This window comes from Tyto alba, unplaced genomic scaffold (genome assembly GCF_018691265.1).
Source record: "Tyto alba isolate M040663 unplaced genomic scaffold, T.alba_DEE_v4.0 Super-Scaffold_20000042, whole genome shotgun sequence".
Taxonomy (NCBI): domain Eukaryota; kingdom Metazoa; phylum Chordata; class Aves; order Strigiformes; family Tytonidae; genus Tyto; species Tyto alba.
In genome coordinates, this window is record NW_024881293.1 from 1,947,617 (window position 1) to 1,967,027 (window position 19,411).

General features: G+C 45.8%; 1 protein-coding gene across 5 annotated transcripts in view; it reads left to right on the forward strand.

The window, feature by feature from the left end:
* The window catches only part of PAX7 (paired box 7), a 103,208-nt gene that overhangs the window by 36,668 nt on the left and 47,129 nt on the right, over window positions 1-19,411 (forward strand). For all 5 annotated transcript variants that reach the window (XM_032986592.2, XM_032986596.2, XM_032986594.2 and 2 more), the window contains exon 5: window positions 13,385-13,584. In XM_032986592.2, coding sequence (XP_032842483.1) covers window positions 13,385-13,584 — 200 coding nt within the window. The remainder of the gene's footprint in view (window positions 1-13,384; window positions 13,585-19,411) is intronic.

Here is a 19,411-nt window from a genome sequence, read left to right on the forward strand (position 1 = left end):
TTTTTTTTTTTTTTTTTTTTTTTTTTTTCCCAAGTGAGAGTTGTTACTATCTATGTTATTTGCTGATTTTGCTCAGAATCTGTTTTCATTAGCTGCTAGTGCCGGTCCTACATGTAAGCTCATGAGATGTATTTCACATGCCTGCCACCTTGATGGCCTGATGGCCAGAAATCAGCTCATGCCACAGAAGACAGCATGTGTCTGTGCAGGTCCCAGAGAGCCAGGCACACAAATCCTCTCCCTTTTGCTCAGTTGTAGTCACAGGGGAACCAACAGTTTGATGTTAGAGACATCACGTCTCTAAACAACACAGCACCAACTCTTGGCTCTCTTGATTTCTGTGATTGGCAAATGACACATGGTCAAAACTGAACTAAAGCAAGACCAGAGGTCTCTGCAGAGATTCGAGGGCCATTGGCCACAGATGGGAGTGGAATAAAAAAACCAAGGGGTTTTCACTGTCTTCTCAAATCGCGACTTCATGTTGAAATTAAGCTATTTTCTAATGGAAAAAAAATCTAATCAAATAATTTGAAAACAAAGCAAGGTTTTTCATTTCAGTCAAGCTGAAACTTTTCTACTACCTTAGATTAAAATATTTTGATTCTTTATTTAAAAAACCCCGAACAGCTCAGTCAAACAGAAATTATTTAAGGCTATTGTGAAACACTCTCACCTCCCTGCATTTGGAGGATTTGACTGTCAAACTGGAAAACTCAAGATCTGCACAGTTCTAACCAGAATAGATCTAGTGGCAGAAATACCTGTTCCCATCTGTGACTGACAGGCTAGAACATTATTCTGCACGTATTCAGTCTCTCCATCTGGTAAGAGCAGAGCTCTGCTGCACACATCCTTCTGGTTTAATGATGGTGGGAAATGTTTTTGACTTTGCTCCTCATCATGAATTCCTAAGCAAGAAGTAGTTGTGAAAGGTCTCAGCTTGTGCTGTGTGTCTGTCAGGGTACAGTTGCCTCATAGGATCACAATCCAAGAGGGAAAGAGATCATTGCAAGCTCCTGAAAGATCCCTTGTTACATTTTAAAATACCTAAAGAATGAAGTCATGTATTCTGAGAAATACTTGGCAGATAAAACCCACAGAATACCATGCATATATAGCTATCTGCCTCCTGAAAAAACTCCTCTATAGGGCTGGAGACTCTGAAATGTAACTTCTGTCTTGATTGTGGTGACAGTCGTGTCCTACCTTCGTCAGGGCCAAAGGACATTCAGCTCCACTCTGGTGGTGGGATTGGCCTCCCCCTGACACCCTTTAGAAGAATTGGCTTCTGAGACTCCGAGTATTTAATTTGGGCAAAATATATTCTAACATTTACCACAAAAAATAAAATTTCAGTGCTATAATCTGAGTGGAAATGGATGCTGTGGACATTATGTAGTCTTCAGAGAGCCTAATTTGGCTCTGAGCTTAACACAGTTCAGTTCTCATGGAGTGAGCTGCCTCTCTTATTTCACCTGGGTGTGTTCACTCTGGAACCTAGTGATGCAAAGTGTTAGCAGAGGAAAATGTTTTGTAGCCAGTGCTAACAGGCAAGAAGGCTCACCGGTACTTCTGTCATGATGCTCTGCCTGCTCTTCTAGGAAAGCATCTTGTTAAAGTGTCAGAAGTGGCAAAAAAGTTGATACTGGGCTTCAGTGTCCTGTCAGCAAAACAGGCACTTCTGTTGCCTGGCTTGTCACTTTGGGCTGGAAGTTCTGCTGGCAGCACAGCTGAGGCTCTGTCACTGATGGATGCCTTTGAGCACCATCATATAATGAACAGCAGTGTGTGAAGAGGTAGTGTATTTGCTCACTTGTGCATACGCTACACCTGCCCTGAAGCAAACGTCCGCCAAGCAGGAGGTCGGCTGTAGTATTGAGCAGGTGAGCACAGGTTCTGGTTTGGCTGGTGAGCTCCTGTCCAGTTTGGCTCTTGAGGGAAATCCCTGTCCCAGGACCTGTGGTGGAAGCCATCATACAAGCGTGTTTGCCTCTTGTCCTCGCTGGTGCTTAGGAATAAAAGCAAAAAGACGCTGAACAGTTGCTGAGACAGCAGGTAGCAGATCTGTAATGGTGTCTCTTTTTTTTGGCTGCCTTGCCCCTAGCTTGTGCTAGCACAGCCCCCTCGCTCGTCGACCTCATCTTGCTCTGAGCCACCTCCTCCCCCCTTTCCACCCCAAGCTTATTTCCCGGCCGCTGGAGGTTTTAATATTCAAGCCGTACCTTCCACATGAGCTGTGCTGAAGAGTTGACGTGTCGGAGTTTATTGATATCACATCGGGCTGCGCAGGGCTGTCAGCTGCACATTCAGCCTTTAGCGACCCCCTAAGGTGCGGGCTCTGGCAGCTCTAAAGGAATCTGCACAAAAACGCCTTTTTGTTTTGTCCAAGGTGAGACAATGCAAACAGGGCCCTGCACCAGATGACAGGGCTGATAAAGGACCAAGCGGCGCAGGGATATCTTTCTTTCTTTTCACTCCTTCATTCAATCCTTCTTTCTGTCACTTGCATTCTCTCCTCCCTATACTTTTCTTTCTTCTCTTTCTTCTCCGGGCTCGGCTAGCCGAGAGCAGCAGAGACAAGCAGAGGGGTTCAATTGCAGGCGAATGTCACAGTCCAGCTTCTCAATGCATTTTCAGCAGCAGCCAGAGTTGCTCTTGGCCAACTTGATGAGGGACACGCTCTGCTTGCAGGTCCTTTTCACCCCGAGCTCTTTACAGTCACGCAGTTTTCTCTGTGGGCTGAAATTAATGTAAAGCTGTGAGTGTTTGTGTGTGTTGGGAGGAAAGTATAAATATGGAGAGAAGGGCTGAGGAGCTGCCAGGAGTGCAGCAGAGAGATCAGGAAAGCAAGTGGAAGTAGCACTGAAGCAAACCAGGATGTATGTGTCTATATATACACACTTACATATGTATGTTTATTGTGTGTCTATATAAAAATAAGCATGAAGATACAGGAAAGGGGTAGGAAGCAGGAGGGGGAAAAAAGAATCAGACGTTCTCCAAGTACAACTGCCTTAATGACTTCTGCTGCATCCCTCTGTTTTCACAGACACGGTAGAGGACAAAGTAAAGGAAGCGAAGTGGTTGTTCGTGCCCACTCTCACACACCTCTTGGCTTCAGGCGGTCTGCCTGACATTCAGATAAATGAAGCAGGGCTTGCAAACAGCAGGAGGAATGTGTTTCTCATGTGTGGTTAAGTGGTCTCTGGTGCCTCATTCTCACGGGCTGGTTTTTCAGGATTGGGAAAGGTTTATGAGGTTAAATTTGTTTATCTTTCCTGAAAGAGTCTTATATTGAAAGGTCTTTAACTTGATGTATCCAGCCAGGGAGGCCCAGGGCTGGAACAGCAGAGGAACTACAGGACAAGATTAAGGGCCGTTGGCAGAGCTATATAGAGGTTTGGGATGAAAATAAAAGAGGGTGTTGCAAATTGGGATGGAGGAGCGATGATAGAGCTGTGCAGGGACCCCAGGGTAAGAATAGCAAGGCAGCTATCGGCCAAGATTGAGATGTGCTGGCAGAACGTGTGGGGCCCAGGACTGGAACAGAAGGGGTGGCAGTACTTCAAGTACATGAGCAGAGCCATGCTGGGATGAAGCCAGGGGGAGCAGAGGTTGTCACAGACGAGAAACTGTGAAACCTGGATTTGTGTGTCTCGCTAGGATGCTAGATATCTGAGATGGCATGTCTGTGCATACATGACGTGCTGATGAACACGTTACACCAAGTGGAATCCAGCCCAGATCTGGAGGAAGGTAACTTTTGCTTAGGTACCACCAGCATCTGAAACATAGCTATGGTGCTTCTGCTCAGGCAGCTTTGGGAAAATGATTAAATAAAAAATACTGGCGTAGATTAAGGATGGGGGATTGGGTCTGGGGTAGAAGCACGCATGTTTCTCAAGATGAGAACATAGGTATAAAACTGCCCAGAGATGCCTGTCATTTGGCTGGGGTCAGTTCTGAGGCTCTCTCCTGTGGATCTGAGTGTTATTTTCACAAAGGTGTTTGAATAGTACAGTGTCTTTTCTATTAGAGTATTTGTACCTCCAGGCACCCTCGGAGGGTGGTTGTAACACACGTTAGATACTGTAATGTGCTCAGAATGAGGAGGCAAACTGCTGTAACGGGCTCCTGGAGATTCACCCCCTTACTATAGTGTCTGTGATGTTATGTACACTTGCTGCTGGGGAAAAACGGGCACGGCTGGAGCACAAAGAGTGGGATTACAGCAAGCTGGGCATCACTGGGTTTCCTTGCATCTTCTTGGCCCCCAGCTAGAGCTTCAACCCGGTTGAGGCATGGCATGAACTTAGTTGGTGAGAGTCAGGGGCTTGCGCTGAGCACTGGGGAGGGAGGCTGCTCGCTGAGCTGGGGCCATGCCATATTGCTGCCCCGGGCAAGTGCTGAGTACCTCTGCCAGGAACAGTGCTGAAACAAAACACAGAGTACCAAGCCAAACATGTACATTTAATTTTACCCTTTGGTCAGTCCCCTCCTGTTTTTTCAACCCCAGGTACCATATACACACTAGTCCTTCTTGCCTGGATAAAGGACCTGGCTTTGTACGCTGCAGGCCAGGTCATCTGCCTTGGGTTTATCTGCTGCTTTAACTTGTCAATCAAGGCAGTTATCCAAGGATCAGATCTCCCATCCTTAATGCTAGCAGGCTTCCAGCATCCTGGGTACTTAGGCCCAGTTCTTCTGTGCAGCTCAGACCCTTGGGTGGGACATGTTTGTGCCACTCCATTAATTTCCCTATGTCTATGAGAAATTGTTATAAGGGAATTGGAGAGATGAAGCTAAAAAGGGAAGAAGGGGAAAAAAGGGAAAATTCTGGAGAAAGTGAACAGACCTTTTCTTCTCCCTGGCTCTTTATTCCCCCTGAATCCCAGCTGGTCTCCCTTTGCTTCCCAGTTTTGGGAGCACTATTGATGCCTCTCTAACTACATCGTTTTAATTGAAGTAGAGGAGCCAGCAAGCCCCTGCGGTCCCTCTCGTGCAGCCCTCCACTGGATCCTGCGCCTGCCACAAGCACGCGGCTATGAATATTGAAGTGAAAAAGGGGCCTTTTATGGACTTCACAGATGTGCTGGGGAGTTGGGGCAGGCCTCATTACCTCGGGGTTCTTTAAAAGGCCAAACAAAAGCCAGAAGAAAGAGTGTTAGGGGTGGAGGGGGCAGGGAGGCGAGAACTAGAAAAAAGTTGAAAGAAAAGAAAAGACGACTGGAGTTGATGGATATTCCATCTGTTTATGTTCAGGCCAGTGCTGGGAATTAACAAAGGCTGTTGGAGACGTAGGCTCTCTTTTGCCCTCCCTCCCTCCCTATCTTCCTCCAAATGTTCTGGATGATTTGGTTTTGTTCACTACTCGCAAGGAACAGAATATGTTGTGTTTTTTGTGACCATGTGTCTTTGCGTGGGGGCACTGCAGCTGGTACCTACGCTGCCAGACCCTGATTTGCGTTAGGTTTTGCTGGGGCCCTGGTGTCTCTTACTACTTTCACATGCAGAGTAGATGGAGCCTCCAGGGCCAGATCCCTCCACCAAGATAAATGAGTACAGCTTCTTGGCTTTTACCAGAACCGCACTGGTGTACGTCAGCAACCGAGTTTGCTTGGTCTATATGCATGGCATGGATTATGAAAGAGCATCTGGTTAGGGATGCAATTCCTCCTTCTTTGTGGGCTTAGAAAAGCCTTCATTTAGTTTAGCTTCCAGCTTCAAGGCAATGGTACGTTCCCAACCTGAACAGAGTTACCTGGAATAGCTGCAATCGATACAGAGAGGAATGCAGAGAGGGCTGTTGGATATGTCTTCACTCAGTGCAAGTGTTCATATTGGCAAGAGGCTTTTGGTGATGGATGACTGTTCCAAGGAAAACAGGGTCTCTCTAGCTTTTTCTTTCCAAAATACTGTAGTGATCTGCTTGTAGTTGTGCCTATGAACCTGGCTAGAACTGAGCTCAGAAGGTGTTCAAGGATATGTAAGGATTTTTATAGCGGAAAATGGGGGTGAACTTTGGACCTCTGTGCATCCCAAACTGGCACTCTAACCAAAGAGAAATTTAGATTCTTTTGTTTAGAGGCATATATATATTTCAAGGCCAAGTGCCAGGTGAGATACTCCTGTATAAGAGTTTTCTTAAAATCCCCAAACCATTCCATGAGTCAGGGGGCAAATTCTGGCAAAGCTGGGAGGAAAGTAAGTTTAGGGTGAGTGCCTAGGGATGTAGAACAGCCAGAACCAGGTAAATCTGGTCACAGTCCACCACCTTTGAGTCTTCAAACCCAGCATGTGAATGTGGGGCTCCTCCCAGCAGAATCTTTGGGATTCAGATATGGAGAAACCATCAGATCGCTCATTCCAAGTCAGAGCAGGCTGTGTGGTTCTCATGGTGGTTGTCCTGCTCTGGCCGTGTCCTGTCACCCACACGTGGGGAGGTGTGTACTCTTGGACACCTTTTGCATATGCTCCCTTTTCATCCATTAAACCTCCAGCTTTCCTTTCTCCCTCCATCCTACAGCTTTTCCTTCTACAGATGATCTTACTTATTCAGTAGAGTTCTTGACATGATGAGGGAATTGTCCAGCTGTCAAACACCTCTCTCTTTGACCACCCCCCCCCTTTTCTATATTCACACTAGACAGACACACACACACACACTGTCTCTGCCTCCCTGTTCAAGAACATCAGCTCCACTGTGAGTATTATTTCCAGGTTGTAAAGCCCATAATGGACATTACCTCAGTCTGTGGTTTGGTTACAGCTGGTCAGTTCCGTGCCTGCATAAAAAAAAAAAAAAAAAAAAGAAAAATACCCGAACCTTTATCTTCTAAGGCCCCCACACTAATGCTTTGCTGAACACTGCAGTCCCCAGCTGAGCTGTAAATGACTTTTTCATTTTCCTAGGCCTGCTACCCGGCCTGTTTGGTATTCAAGGGCACCCCACCAACAGGCACTATCATACTGCTTGGGCTGAATTACTTGATTAAAACGCATATCAACTATTATGTGATTCGTTTTCTGCCGCTGCTCCACACCACAGCCCTCTAAACTATGTTAAACTGTAATAACAGCTGCGCAGGCACGAGCAAATGCTGGAGAATGGGGAGTTTACAGGTTGGAAAGGGGAGGGAGTGGGAAACCCAAGCTTTATTGTATGTGCTGTGTTGATTATTGTTTTTTTGTGTCTGGGAATGTGCTTGGACAGGGGAAGGGGGGTGTGAGATGAATTTGAAACACCTCTGTCCCCCTTTGCAGTCCTACCTGCTGTTGAATAGGTTTGGAGGTGAGCAGGGGTTATTCTGCACACACATGCACCTCTCTCTCATTGTGAACTCAGGACTTCATCATTTTCCAGGAAGAGAGAGAAAAGGGTGTTCTGATTTTCATGTTGGAAAGAAAAATCAAGGCAATACAATTTTGTGCTTGCGACACTGCCACTGTGTTGCCCTTCTCTCAGGCTTTTAGTAGTCTTGTTTGCATTTTGATGGGTTTTGTTTGCTTTCTGCCAGAGGGAAAGGCAGATGCTAAGAAGTCAGGGAGAGTTTCAGCTTTTGCTTCTGAAGCTGTTGACTGCAAGTCCAGCGCAGGAGACATGTTTTGTGAATAAACAGCAGCATCTTGGTGATCTATGCTCATCCCACATCCTTTGGGGGAGTAGAAAGTGCAAGGTATGCAGTCCCACCCTTCCTGCTCCGCAGATGGACTATAGCCAAGGTCCATGGCAAGGATCTCAGCTATAATATATCTTATTATTTCAGGCCCCCGTGTCAAGTTACCTACAATCAGGAGATATTTTCACCTGTGAGATGAGTACCTCCTCACTCTCTCATGGCAGTGTGGTTCAATTTATAAAGCCAGCATCAGGCAGCAAAAGCATCACATGGCAGGTGAAGCCTGCCCTTTTCAAGGTCATTGAGAGACTCTTAAATTGTCCTCCAATTCATTCAGTAACCTGAAGTTATTTTATGTACCTGAAGCACACGTGGAACTCGAAAAATGTGCGTTCATACGTTTATACAGGGGTAGCTGTTGGAGCCACCAAGCATGACAGCTTTGGTGGATGAATGGAGAATGTTGTGAAGAAGGGGGGACCTGGTGTGCGGCTGTAACATGGGGGTGCTCAGATCCTGCTGGTACCTTCAAAGTGAGATTTTCTTACTTCTCTCATGCTATTAAATCCATGTTCCCCTGTGGCTGCATTAGCTTCCCAGCCAGTCACCTCTAGATCTGGTTTTGTGGAGCATCGCCGTTGCTCCAGCAGTATATGGGTGAGTTTGCTAAAGCTAGTTGCAACACAAAAGGCGCAGTTATAGCTAAGCCATTCACAAAACCATTCCCTTCCCCCCTCCTCATATCTCTCCTCCAACACACATTTAATTTTTAGGATGGTGCAGCTGGAAGCAAGAGAAAAAGAGAAAGAGGAAATGAGATGAGAAATACTGAAGGAGAGAATGTGCAGCTCCCCTTTACCCTCTAACAAAATCCGATCCCCACTTTAATGAATGCGTTTTCATGTCTGGTCCTGTCTGCCAATCCTTCCAGACGGCACCAAGGTGCTTCAAGACAAGGCAGCAGGTCCTTGTAGAGCATCAAGGGCTCAGTCTGAGCCTGGAGGGTCTTGTTGTGGCCGATTCCACCTAATCCTGTTGATTAATTTAACTCCAGGGCTAAGAGGCACCCAGAAGCAGTGAATGGAAGTGGAGAGGAGAAAGGCGGAGGGGGAGGAAGGGAAATAGAGGAGTGAAGGGAATGGGGAGAGGGAGGACATACCCAGTCCATAATTACAGAGGGTTTTTCTTGTTCCTTTCCTCAAGGTCCAGTCCACTTCTATTCCTTTCAAACCCCTCAAGAGAGCTCTGCCCAGCTCTTGCTAATTGTACCCCAACCTGAATTGGCAGCATTATTCAGGAATGTGAGTTTGTGGGCCATAATTTACACATTTTCTCATGCTAGAATGGGTCTTAGGACAAGCCTGGGCTTATATTTGTCACCTTTTCCGTAGCATCCTATGCACACCCCTGCGCACATATTCTGCCTGTGCTCATTTCCATGGGGAGGAAGAACCATTTTGGTTTATTCAGTTTTCCCCAGCTCATCCTCCCTGAAGATGTGGGACTTGACATTGGTCCACACAAACCTTCAGCAAGTCCCTTCACACGGCCATCTCTCCCCTTTGCACGAGCCATGTTGTATCTCTGCTCCAGGAAGGTGCCTGCACATTTGAATAACCCCCTCTGAGCAGAGGGAAGAAAGAGCTTATGAGTTTTCACCCTGGCAAACTTGCTTTCATTCCCATAATGAAGCTTTTGTCTCTTTATTTCTGCGAGTATTACAAGGCAAAGAGATTTGAGCAGTTTGTTTTGTTTCTTTCTGAGCTACAGAGCAGTTACGCTAAATAATAAAGATAGAATTGCTCTTAAAATAAAAATAGCAGGATCAGCATGTGTGTCCTGTAATGTGCACACTTTTCTCTTAGTTTTTCCTTTTCTCTGACTTGTCCTCCCATGAGATTTTTCCCTTCATTCACCTCTCCATTCTGTTCTTTTCTGTCAGTCTTTAGCCAGTATGATATCCTAGGGGAGCTGCGTATCGGACAGCTAGCTGTTTCCCATCCTTCATCACAACTAATGATTGGTAAGCCACACAAGAAGTTGCTGCTAAATATTTCTCCACCTTTGTATTTACAGGGTGTTCATTGCTCTCCATGCTGAGTAAGTGTAAAACACTACCAGTGCATGATAATGATTGTTTTTACGGCAATAGCCCTGTTGTGCTGGAAGCTGCAGACTAGGATTCACCCCCTGCTCATGCTGCTGGCAGGGCTACACATCCATTTTTCACACAGGAATGTGGGGCAAAAAATGAAGCATTCAAGTTCTGGATGAATCCCCCTGGGCTTGCCTGGCGAGGGAGTCTCCTTCAGTTACTCCTGCGGCTTTGTAAAACTTCTAATTGCACAGAACTTTGTGGAGGTTACAGCAGTGGTTTGTCCAGCAGATTTCAGCTGTTTAGAAATGGAAAAGACCTGTTAGATCCTTGAGTTGCATCTTAGGCAGGTAAGGGAGACTGTCCCCTGCTAATAGGGGATGCATTAGATAATGGCTTGTCCTGCAGTCTGTCTCAGCTGAAAGACTTTCTATATTATTTAATGAATCTGTGTCTGACAGCAGCAGCTGCAGCATACCAAGACCAGCTGGTTCCAGACATACCCTGGGATTTTTCTTGCTCTCTTGGTTTCATCTTTGTAGTCGGGTGGTTGGAGCCTCGGACTTGGCAAGAGGAGCTGTGGCTTCTTTTCCCAGCTTTGCTCCTGACTCACAGGGTGACCGTAGGTGGGTGACTTCTGCCATCCCTGCCACGGTTGTAAAATGGAGATAATGCCTGTCGGGAGCTGTTTGGAGACCTGTGGTTACGTCAGTTTATGTGGCAAGGTTTGGCTCTCTACCCTTCTAGCCCTGTAGCCAGCATAGTGGCCAGCACAGTCACCAGTGCTGCTGCGAACAGAACAGATTGTTACTCATGACAATCAGTTTTCCTCTCTCAAAACTTTGTGGCCAAATCAGTGATCTTTAATTAGAGCACAAAGCATTTAGGAGAATTTGGCTGTTTTCCCTTCCAGGATTTTGCAGCAAAAAAAGTCAGCAAAATGAAATGTGGGAGATGAAATGTGTTACAGATGGTTTTCTAGACTTTTTTCCTCAGTTGGGGAGATGCTGGATCCCAGGTTTGTTGTATGCTATGTAAGCAGTTGGAGCAAGTGAGTGGTTGAGTTGTAGGTCGATGTTACAGCACTGCTATCATGTGGCCAAGAGAAGAGTTAGATCTTTAACAAGTCATTTAGACCATAGTATTTGCCAAGCAGGTTGGGGCTTCATTGCACCAGGCATGAAACATGCCACAGATGACAATTGCTGTGCTAAAGAGCTCACAGTCTGAAAGTTTCTACTAAACGTGCACTGTAACTCTTCAGAAATGCACATTTACTATAAAGAAATATGCTCAGCTGCAGAGTTAAATGATACTTAACTTGGTATATTTTCTTTCCCCTTCCTCACACTGGCCTCTTATATCCTGGACCAAAACACACCTCCATCCTTATTTTTTTCATATCAAATATTTCCAGAAAAGATACTAACTAATTAAACCAGTAATAGTCAGTGACTTACATGATTACTTAAAGAAATTTACTGTATGCTATAGGTTTCCAGATGTGCTTTTGCACAGCATGGTACTCTGAGGTCCAGATGTGCTTCTACCTGCCCTGAATCATCTGTGACCCAGATGTGGAGGGCTGTTATTTTCAAGTACAGATGTTCCTTTTACACCACTTGAATCTCTAGACCTTCCCTGAAAATGGACATAACCAAAAAGCTAGATTAGTAACAAATTTCTGCTATGTCCAGTGAAACTGTCTTTAAAATGTGAGACAGATGCTGCTTCTCTGAAATGAACAGTGATTTTCTCACTGACTTCAGTGACAAATAAAGGGTTCTTGATTTAAAAAGATGAATGTGTGTAAAGACCCTGTGTATTAGTAAGCCAGAGCTAGAAGGGAAAACCTCTTAAGGTGATGTGTTTGCCCGCAAAACAAGCCACCCATTCTGCTGCAGCAGAGTTTCTCTGACTCCAGCACAACTGTACTGAGCTGAGTTCTGACACCGCATCCTCCCTGTGAAGCATTTTTGCTTCACAAGAAGCAGTGCATTTGCCAAGACATAAAAGCATTTTTGCGTTGCAGCAAGCTGAATGCAATGGCATTTGGTGGTGATTTCAGTATAAACAAGTGAGCTCCGATGGGATATTTGCCTCATACTCCTCAAACTGCTGCTACTTTCGAGCAGCTGTTGGGGAATCACAGCTGCCGTTCCCAGCTCTGAAAAGGAAAAGGCGGATTTTTGGATAATGATAGTATAGGAGCTGAACAAAAAGAGAGGACTGAAAAACACTATTAGTAACTTTAGGGAACTTTATTGTCAAGATAAGAATATGTAAGTCCTGTTTTATTCCTAAATTACCAAAGATTTACTCAAAAGAAAAAACTTTTCTCTGTGAGCACAGTGTTTAAGCAGATTCTGGCTCTGAGTCTGTCTGTGCAGTTATTCTGAAAGGCAGCAGTCAAGCTTGGTAGGGAAAAGAAATGAGTGCTCATTTAATGAGTGTCCTGTTTTTGTGACAGAGAAGGAAAAGGTGACACAGAGGCCAGATCTCTCACCTAGCTGAAAGGTTTCATATATCATATTCTTCCTTCTCTGTGGCTGTGAACCAGCGGCACATTTTTCAGTGTCCCAAGGGCAGGCATAAAGTTTTGGCCTGGCTGGGGTCCTTCATAGATCAACATCTGCACCACAGGGAACCGATAACCTGCACATCGCACATCTTTGAAACCCAAGCTTTGCTCCACGAGAGGCCTCTGGTGAACACTGGTGTCACAGCTAACGCTCTTCTTGGTGCGTCCCCTCTAAAATCTGCTGGGTCTGACTGTAGACTTGGTGAATATCAATGTAGTGCCTTCTACTTTATCCCCAGACAAAAAAAAAAAAAAAGCAAAACTCGGCTTACTTATTCCAGCTATACTTATTTGGGTTTGATAAGGGCCTCAGGAGGCAATAAATGTGATCCTGGGCTCAAGGCAGGGAAAAGGGAAAGGCAGAGGTCCAGGGCAAGTGAAGGTGGAGGAAGTAGGTGACCAATGAGCCATTGGTAAAGGACTTTCATGGCTGTAGAAGTCTGGCCTTGTGCAAAACTCCTGCTGAAATTTGGAAAGCAAGAGAAGAGGGACTGTGGGCAGCCCAACCCAGAGGTGAATTGGAGTTGGAAGTGTTTTTCCCAGCTGTAAAAATTCCTAATATTTCTTCTTTTTCTTCCTGAAGTGGTTTAAAAAAACCTGAAATCTCAAACACTGATACTTGGCAAAACACAAGAGGAAATCAGGCTGCACAAGTCAAAGTATCATGTATTAAATTTTTATATGTGCTCATTTCAGCTTCTACATCTTTTCAGTGTAAAATATATAACTCTGAAACACAGCCATTTCTAATAAAAAATGGAAATTTATTGAAATAACCCAAGTCAACAATGGGAAGTCCCTTCCCTGTAGCAATTTCAGCAGTGGGCTTTGAGACATCTCTTTCCTGCAAACAGTTCTGATTTTGATAGGTGGGCTTTTTACAATATGGGGAAAAAAATATCAGGAAACTACAGAAATAGTAGAAAAGTGGTGGGTGTATTATACATGGACAGAGTAGTTGTTTCGATGGACACCATCACAGTAGATCTGAGATTACTTGGCTGGGCTGCTTAACTCTTCCAACAGCCTTTCTCCCTATGGCTTTTCACCACGCAAGCCTCCTCTCCCATTTCTTTCGCACCCCAGGTAACCGGCTGGACGAGGGCTCTGACGTCGAATCCGAACCAGACCTGCCTCTGAAGCGCAAGCAGCGCCGCAGTCGAACCACTTTCACTGCTGAGCAGCTGGAGGAGCTGGAGAAGGCCTTCGAGAGAACCCACTACCCAGACATCTACACACGAGAGGAGTTAGCTCAGCGAACCAAGCTCACCGAGGCCCGAGTTCAGGTGAGGACTAGAGCCAGCGTGGGGCAGGTCAGCCTGTGGCACGGCTTCTTGCTTACCTCGGGGAAGGAGATGGTGGTGCTGGGGATGAGGGTGTTGAAAGGTGGTAACGTGGATGCCCTTCCCTGCACCCACATCCGCACAGATCTGAGACTTAAATCCAGTTCTGCAGATTCCCATGTTCCCATGGATTTGCAGATATGCCATTTGGATTTGGCCCGTTGCAGAGGTACCAGCTGGAGGGTTTCCATCCAGGTTGGGACCAGGAGCCAAACTTCCCCTAACTTGGCAAAGCATTTAGTTTTCTGTTTTCTGTTGGAGGAAATTCCTTCATTTGCCTCGAAGGAAGCAGTGTGTGTGTATGTTTGTATTTGGTGTTTTAGGAGAAATCACACCATTTACCAACCTTGCCCAGGGGACCAGATCATATTTTGCAAAGTTTGCAAGTTCTGTGTGTGAATTTTCAGGAAACTTTTTTTTTTCCTCGATCTCCAGAGAGCACAAAAAGGGCGGGGGGGAGGGAAGAAGAGGGGAGGAGCAGGAAGGGAGGGTTTGGAGCCAGGGGACTCTGACATCTACACGATTAATAGCCCTTGTGGGAACTCCACACAGAGACCCTTATGTCTTCCAGATAAAGGCTGGGTCAGCAGTGTGTGCAAACACGCAGAGGGATAAGGAGTGTGAACAGATCGGGGGGTATAATAGAGTCCCTTGGGGAACGGAAAGGAAAGGGGGAGGGATTGGGGATTGTGCTGGGTTAAAGAAGTGAAATGGAGACCCCAGCAGTCCGTCCTCCGTGTGGGCAGCGTGATTAGGTTTCAGGCTGAGCACTGGGGTCTCTCTGCACGCAGCCGAGAGTTGAATCACGGGCACTGAGAGAGGAGGGAAAGAGTACTCCGGGCTCGTGAGATGGAAACGGTCAGTCAATTAACCAGCTCCTCCAAAACAAAACAGGCTTTTTTTTTTTCTGTTGTTCTGTGGTTCTCAGGATAATGAGCTTGATGTGCTCACTCAGAAGCCAAAACCACCAAAAGTTTTTGCTGTTTTCTCCCAGCTGTCTGGGGATGGACATTCCCCCCTACACCTGGGACATTTACTGGTTACGGAGTTTTCCCATTAGCCGCCTTTCCCAAAGAGGTGATAAGCCAGTCACAGCACAGCAGCGGATGCCCTCTCACCTCCCTCCAGCTTTCTCTTGAGAGATACTGGATTTTCCTGAATCCATCATCCCTCAAGATTTGGCTATGGAGACTGCAAAGAGGAAATCTAGCAAACTTTATAGTGATTCTAGTTTTCATCTTAGCCAAAAGACTGTGCCAGTGTTCAACTGTAATTGTGTTAATTTGCTAGCCATGTAGGTTCATAGATGGAGCCTGGGAAAGTGGCTAATTAAGGTAACTGTGCTACCAAATGCTGGAACATGTGAATTCCCCCATTTTTGTTTTGCATATTCTGTTCCTGATTGCTCTTACTTGTGTAGATGGACATAAGATGTTAAGGCGGGAATAAAACCAGATGTTTCTATGTCAAACAGACTGAAAAGAAAGGAGTTTCAAGGGGGAATAGAATTTAGGTAACACCTTTTTATGGGGTGAGAGAAACCTGTGTTGCATGAGGGTGTGCTGGGGAGGAAGGGAAAAACCCCTGGAGTGCCAGGGAGTGCAAAAACCAGCGGCAGGTTCTCTCTTTTCAAGGCGCTGTGACCTCACTGTGACAAGGCTGGGAGAAAGGAGGAGGTGAAAGCAGAGAAAGGGAAAGCTAAATAAATAAATAAATAGAACCTTTCCGTTGTCTCAAGCTGTGATCTCCGAATCCCCCTACTTGCTCCCAGGCAGCTTGTGTGGAGGTTGCTGCCAGGGCTCTAGTAGCAGCTGTTCTCTGAGGCACATTCCTGATGGCTTTCTCATTCCGACATCCTGGCAGAGTCAGCTTCTTCCCACCACTTTTAAGCCTGCCGCCCCTTGTAAAATTTTCTGGATATCAGAGCAGATCTTTTACTGGCTCTCAGGATCTACAAACATTAGTCAATCAAGTTCTTGTGGAAAAAAAAAAAAAAAAAAAGAGAAGCCACACACACATCCACATTTGTACCCATCCACCAGGGAATCTTCTACCACCTTATAGTTTTACTCAGCAGAGGTTTTAAGGCCAAGAGACATGCTTTGGATTAAAGATGGCTGTAATAGCAGTAGTTCCAGCTGAGATCAGGGTTTCTGGATGTTAAGGGCCATGCCAACATCTACCCATCTATCTTGTCCCCAAAAGCTTATCATGTTAACATGTCAAATGGGAGGCAGATGTATGAAAAGTATTTTGTGACCCGTAGTCACAAACGAGACTCGAGAGCAGCCTTCACTGCTCCTCACTGTCTGGTCAGCACTTCATCCATCTTCTGGATCTCAGTGCCGCTTGTCTGCTGCACAGCCATGGCTGGCCAATCCCCAGATCACACCCAAATCTAAATCACAGCTCAGGTATTGCTGTTGGGGCTTTCTTACTGTATCATATATATACAACATCCTTGCACTAGGAACCTGTTTGGATAATCACTCTACAAGCACGGAGCCTGTCTATCTCTTTGCTTCTTTCTCCTCCTCACCTCTCTTTGTTTTACCGTGTGAAAGGTGAATTTACCTAAGTCTCATTCATTCTCTCCAATACCTGAGTATTCATGTACCGTAATCTCTTCCACGTGAAAATCTGATAGCTCTGTTAAACTTTATTGGCAGGCCTGAGTCTGGCTGATCATGCAGCTGTCCAGCTAAGTGGAAGTTTGACACGTTGACAGCTAATAAAATTCACAAGCTGAACAACAAGAGGGGGTGGTGGTGGGGGTGCAGTTCCAAGGTCTGGTTTCTCATCTGCTAGGAAGATCACAGGAGGGTGAGTAATATTTTTACAGGGTCGCTGCAGTGTTTGTGTGGTTGAGATGCAGGATTCCAGCATTCAGACTTCAACACCCCCAAAGGTATGAGCCATTAAAAGGTTAATCCCAAATTGAGCATAGCCAGTGACAAGACTGCCATGGATTTCCGGAAGGATCAGGATTACAGTGCCAAACCCATGCCCAGCGAGGCCACCAGTGGAAATTCCCACTGACTTGTTTTTGTGCAAGGCAATGTCTTTACTCATGTGTCCACACTAATTGTCCAGTACTGAACAAATTGTTGCCCGTCTGCGAGCTCCCATTTCTACCCTTCCAGAAAACAAGCTGTTGAATGCCAAGTGTTCATGGATTTTAAAATTAAGTCTAACAGCTAAGCAATTCACTTAGCTAATTTAATGGAAGCTTTGATTTTGATCTTGAATATATTCTGGGTTTTTACACCAGTTTTTGCAATTATCTAACTGATGTTGTCAGAGTTTTTATATGGAAAAAAAGCCCTAAACAGGATTCTGTGATAATTTTGAAGCTTTTTTCCCTGGCACTTCATGAGAAGGGACATTTTTCAGAACAACTCTTTTCTCATAAACAGTTTAGCTTTGTCAGTGTAGCGTTTTTCAATAGGAAAACTGTCTTGTCAGGAAATTCTTGTCTAAGTGTAGAAGTGACTTTTCAAAGCAATGCTAATGTCAAAAGAGACACCACCATCTGCCCTGGGTCTAGGAAGTTTAAACTAAGCTTTCTCCTAGATGATCCCATTTGTGGATCTGTTTGCCCAAATGTGTGGCATTTTTAAGGACAGTCATCAACAAACCCGGTGCTTATTTCTGTTTTCTACTTGAACAATACCAACAGAAAGAAATATAGAGTAAAACACAGCAGTGCCAAATTGTCCTCAGGTCAGCACCACAGTCCCAAGTCACTTAGAAATGTATGCACTGAAGATGTTTCTCACAAATAGATTTTGGTGCATAGGTTCCCATGCAAGCAGCCCGTCTTTTTTTGTGGTGCTATAATGAGTCAGATGTGGCAGGCTCCAAAATACTATCTCAAAAAGCTTTCCCAGAAATCTACCTAAACTGTTCCCCCAAAATAGATGGCACCTTTTGCTTGTCAGCATCACCTGCAGGTGATTCAGATGGTCATACCACAGGCAGCTGGGTACAAGCGAGTACGTTAATCCTAGTTCCTATGGCCTGGGCGGTGGGTGATTTCTGGAAATAAATAAGAAGCGTGAAGGGGTGGGTGTGTTATGACGATGATGTCTGTTATTAATCCCCAGGAAATTCCATGCACTGAGAAACGGTTATTTCAATAACAAAATTAAACTAGACAGCAGGAGTCGCAACCCAGTGCTTTATTGATCATTTTTATGATGGATACCATTGTGATTTCTGCCTGGGAGAAAATGGATGTTTCATTTAATAAAACGGCTCAGACCAGTTCTGTCTCTGAAATCCTGGTGCATTTCTAGGCTACTCACATAATATGTATTTTATGACACAGTTTCAAGCTGTAGTAAACAAACAGCCATATTCTAGATCGTGCTGCAGTGGCTCAGGCATGCCAAACGGAGCGCCAGAAAAAAAATGCCATTCAATTTTGCTTGAAATTTTTCACAAAGCAATCCAGTTCTCAGTGAAAAGAAGATGAAAACCACCATTTACCAGCAGTACTCTGCAGTCCAGTTTCCAGAAAATACATGGATTTCTCAGGAACTTCTCAAATATCTCTGTTGTGTGCTAGTGGGGACCCAAGTGCTCTTTCACCAGCTGTCAACTGTGGTCAAAGGTCTATCCTGTTCCCTGAGATGGTGCTTTTTGAAGATGAAGGTATACTAAGGGACGATAGGGTGGTAAGCAGGTCTCTCCCAGCTCTGAGCATTAACTGGGGTCATGCAAAGCTGCTGGAGCCTAATGCTGTTTGCCTGGTGTTTTGCCTCCCAACCTCTTTGAGATGTGTCCAAACTGGCTCTTCTGAGGCAATCCCCCTCCCTTAAAGGTCAGCTGAGAATGTTTTCTTTCTTCCTGAGGCTCTGACTAGTTTACATTTCTTGTGAAGAGGGCTGTGATGAGGTTATGACACAACAGCTGCCCTGTGTTTTTGGCAGCAGCCAGGGCACTGCGAGGCTGTGCAGAGGAGCCGGCAGTTGGGGCTCTCGTTGGCAGAGGCTGGCTTGGCACGCTCGTTTTCCACGGCACGGGGCCAGCCGCGCTCTCGCACACTGGAGCGCCCAGATAGACGGCCCGTGGCGAGAACAGCCCCTGGCACCGCGGCAGCCGGTCCGTGAGAACCACGGTGGCACCGCCGGTGCGTGTGCCCAGGCACGTCGAGAGACCGGCCGAGCGGTGCCAAGCGGCAGCCAGCTCCCGGGAGAGGTCGGGGCGAGGGTAGCGCGCTGTTCCGGCCAGCTTTAAAGAAAGCGGCTCTGCAAGGTGAAGCCAGCGAGGGCTGAACGCGGCCGGGCTGGTGAGGAGGGTCCAGACGCTCCCCACCTCTTGTCTCCTGGAGATCTTGCTGCAGAAGGGCGTTGCTAAAGAGAGAGGGAGAGAGGTCGGCTGCAGTCTAGAAACATTCTGTTTGCTTAGTGAATCGGTGCTTGGTGTCTCATGGCATTGCTGCTGTTCTTGCACATCTCTCCATTCTGAATTAGAAAAAGAAATGCAATTGCATGAAAGAAAAGTGTAACCCACAGCATAAACGCCCGAGCTAATATGCTTCCAATAAGCCTCCGGTCCACCTACTAGTCATAAAAAATAAACAAAAACAAACTGCAAAGTAAATTACCAGGTATCCAGACTGCAGTGGCAAGGCTTTTTCCACCTGAACTTTAGAAAAGCCAGAGGTAATCTCTTAAAATTGCAAGCACGTTCTATGTCCCTATCTAAGGGTTTGCTTAGAAAAGCATGAGCACTTTTGGTATTCATAGTAGAATTGCAGTAACCA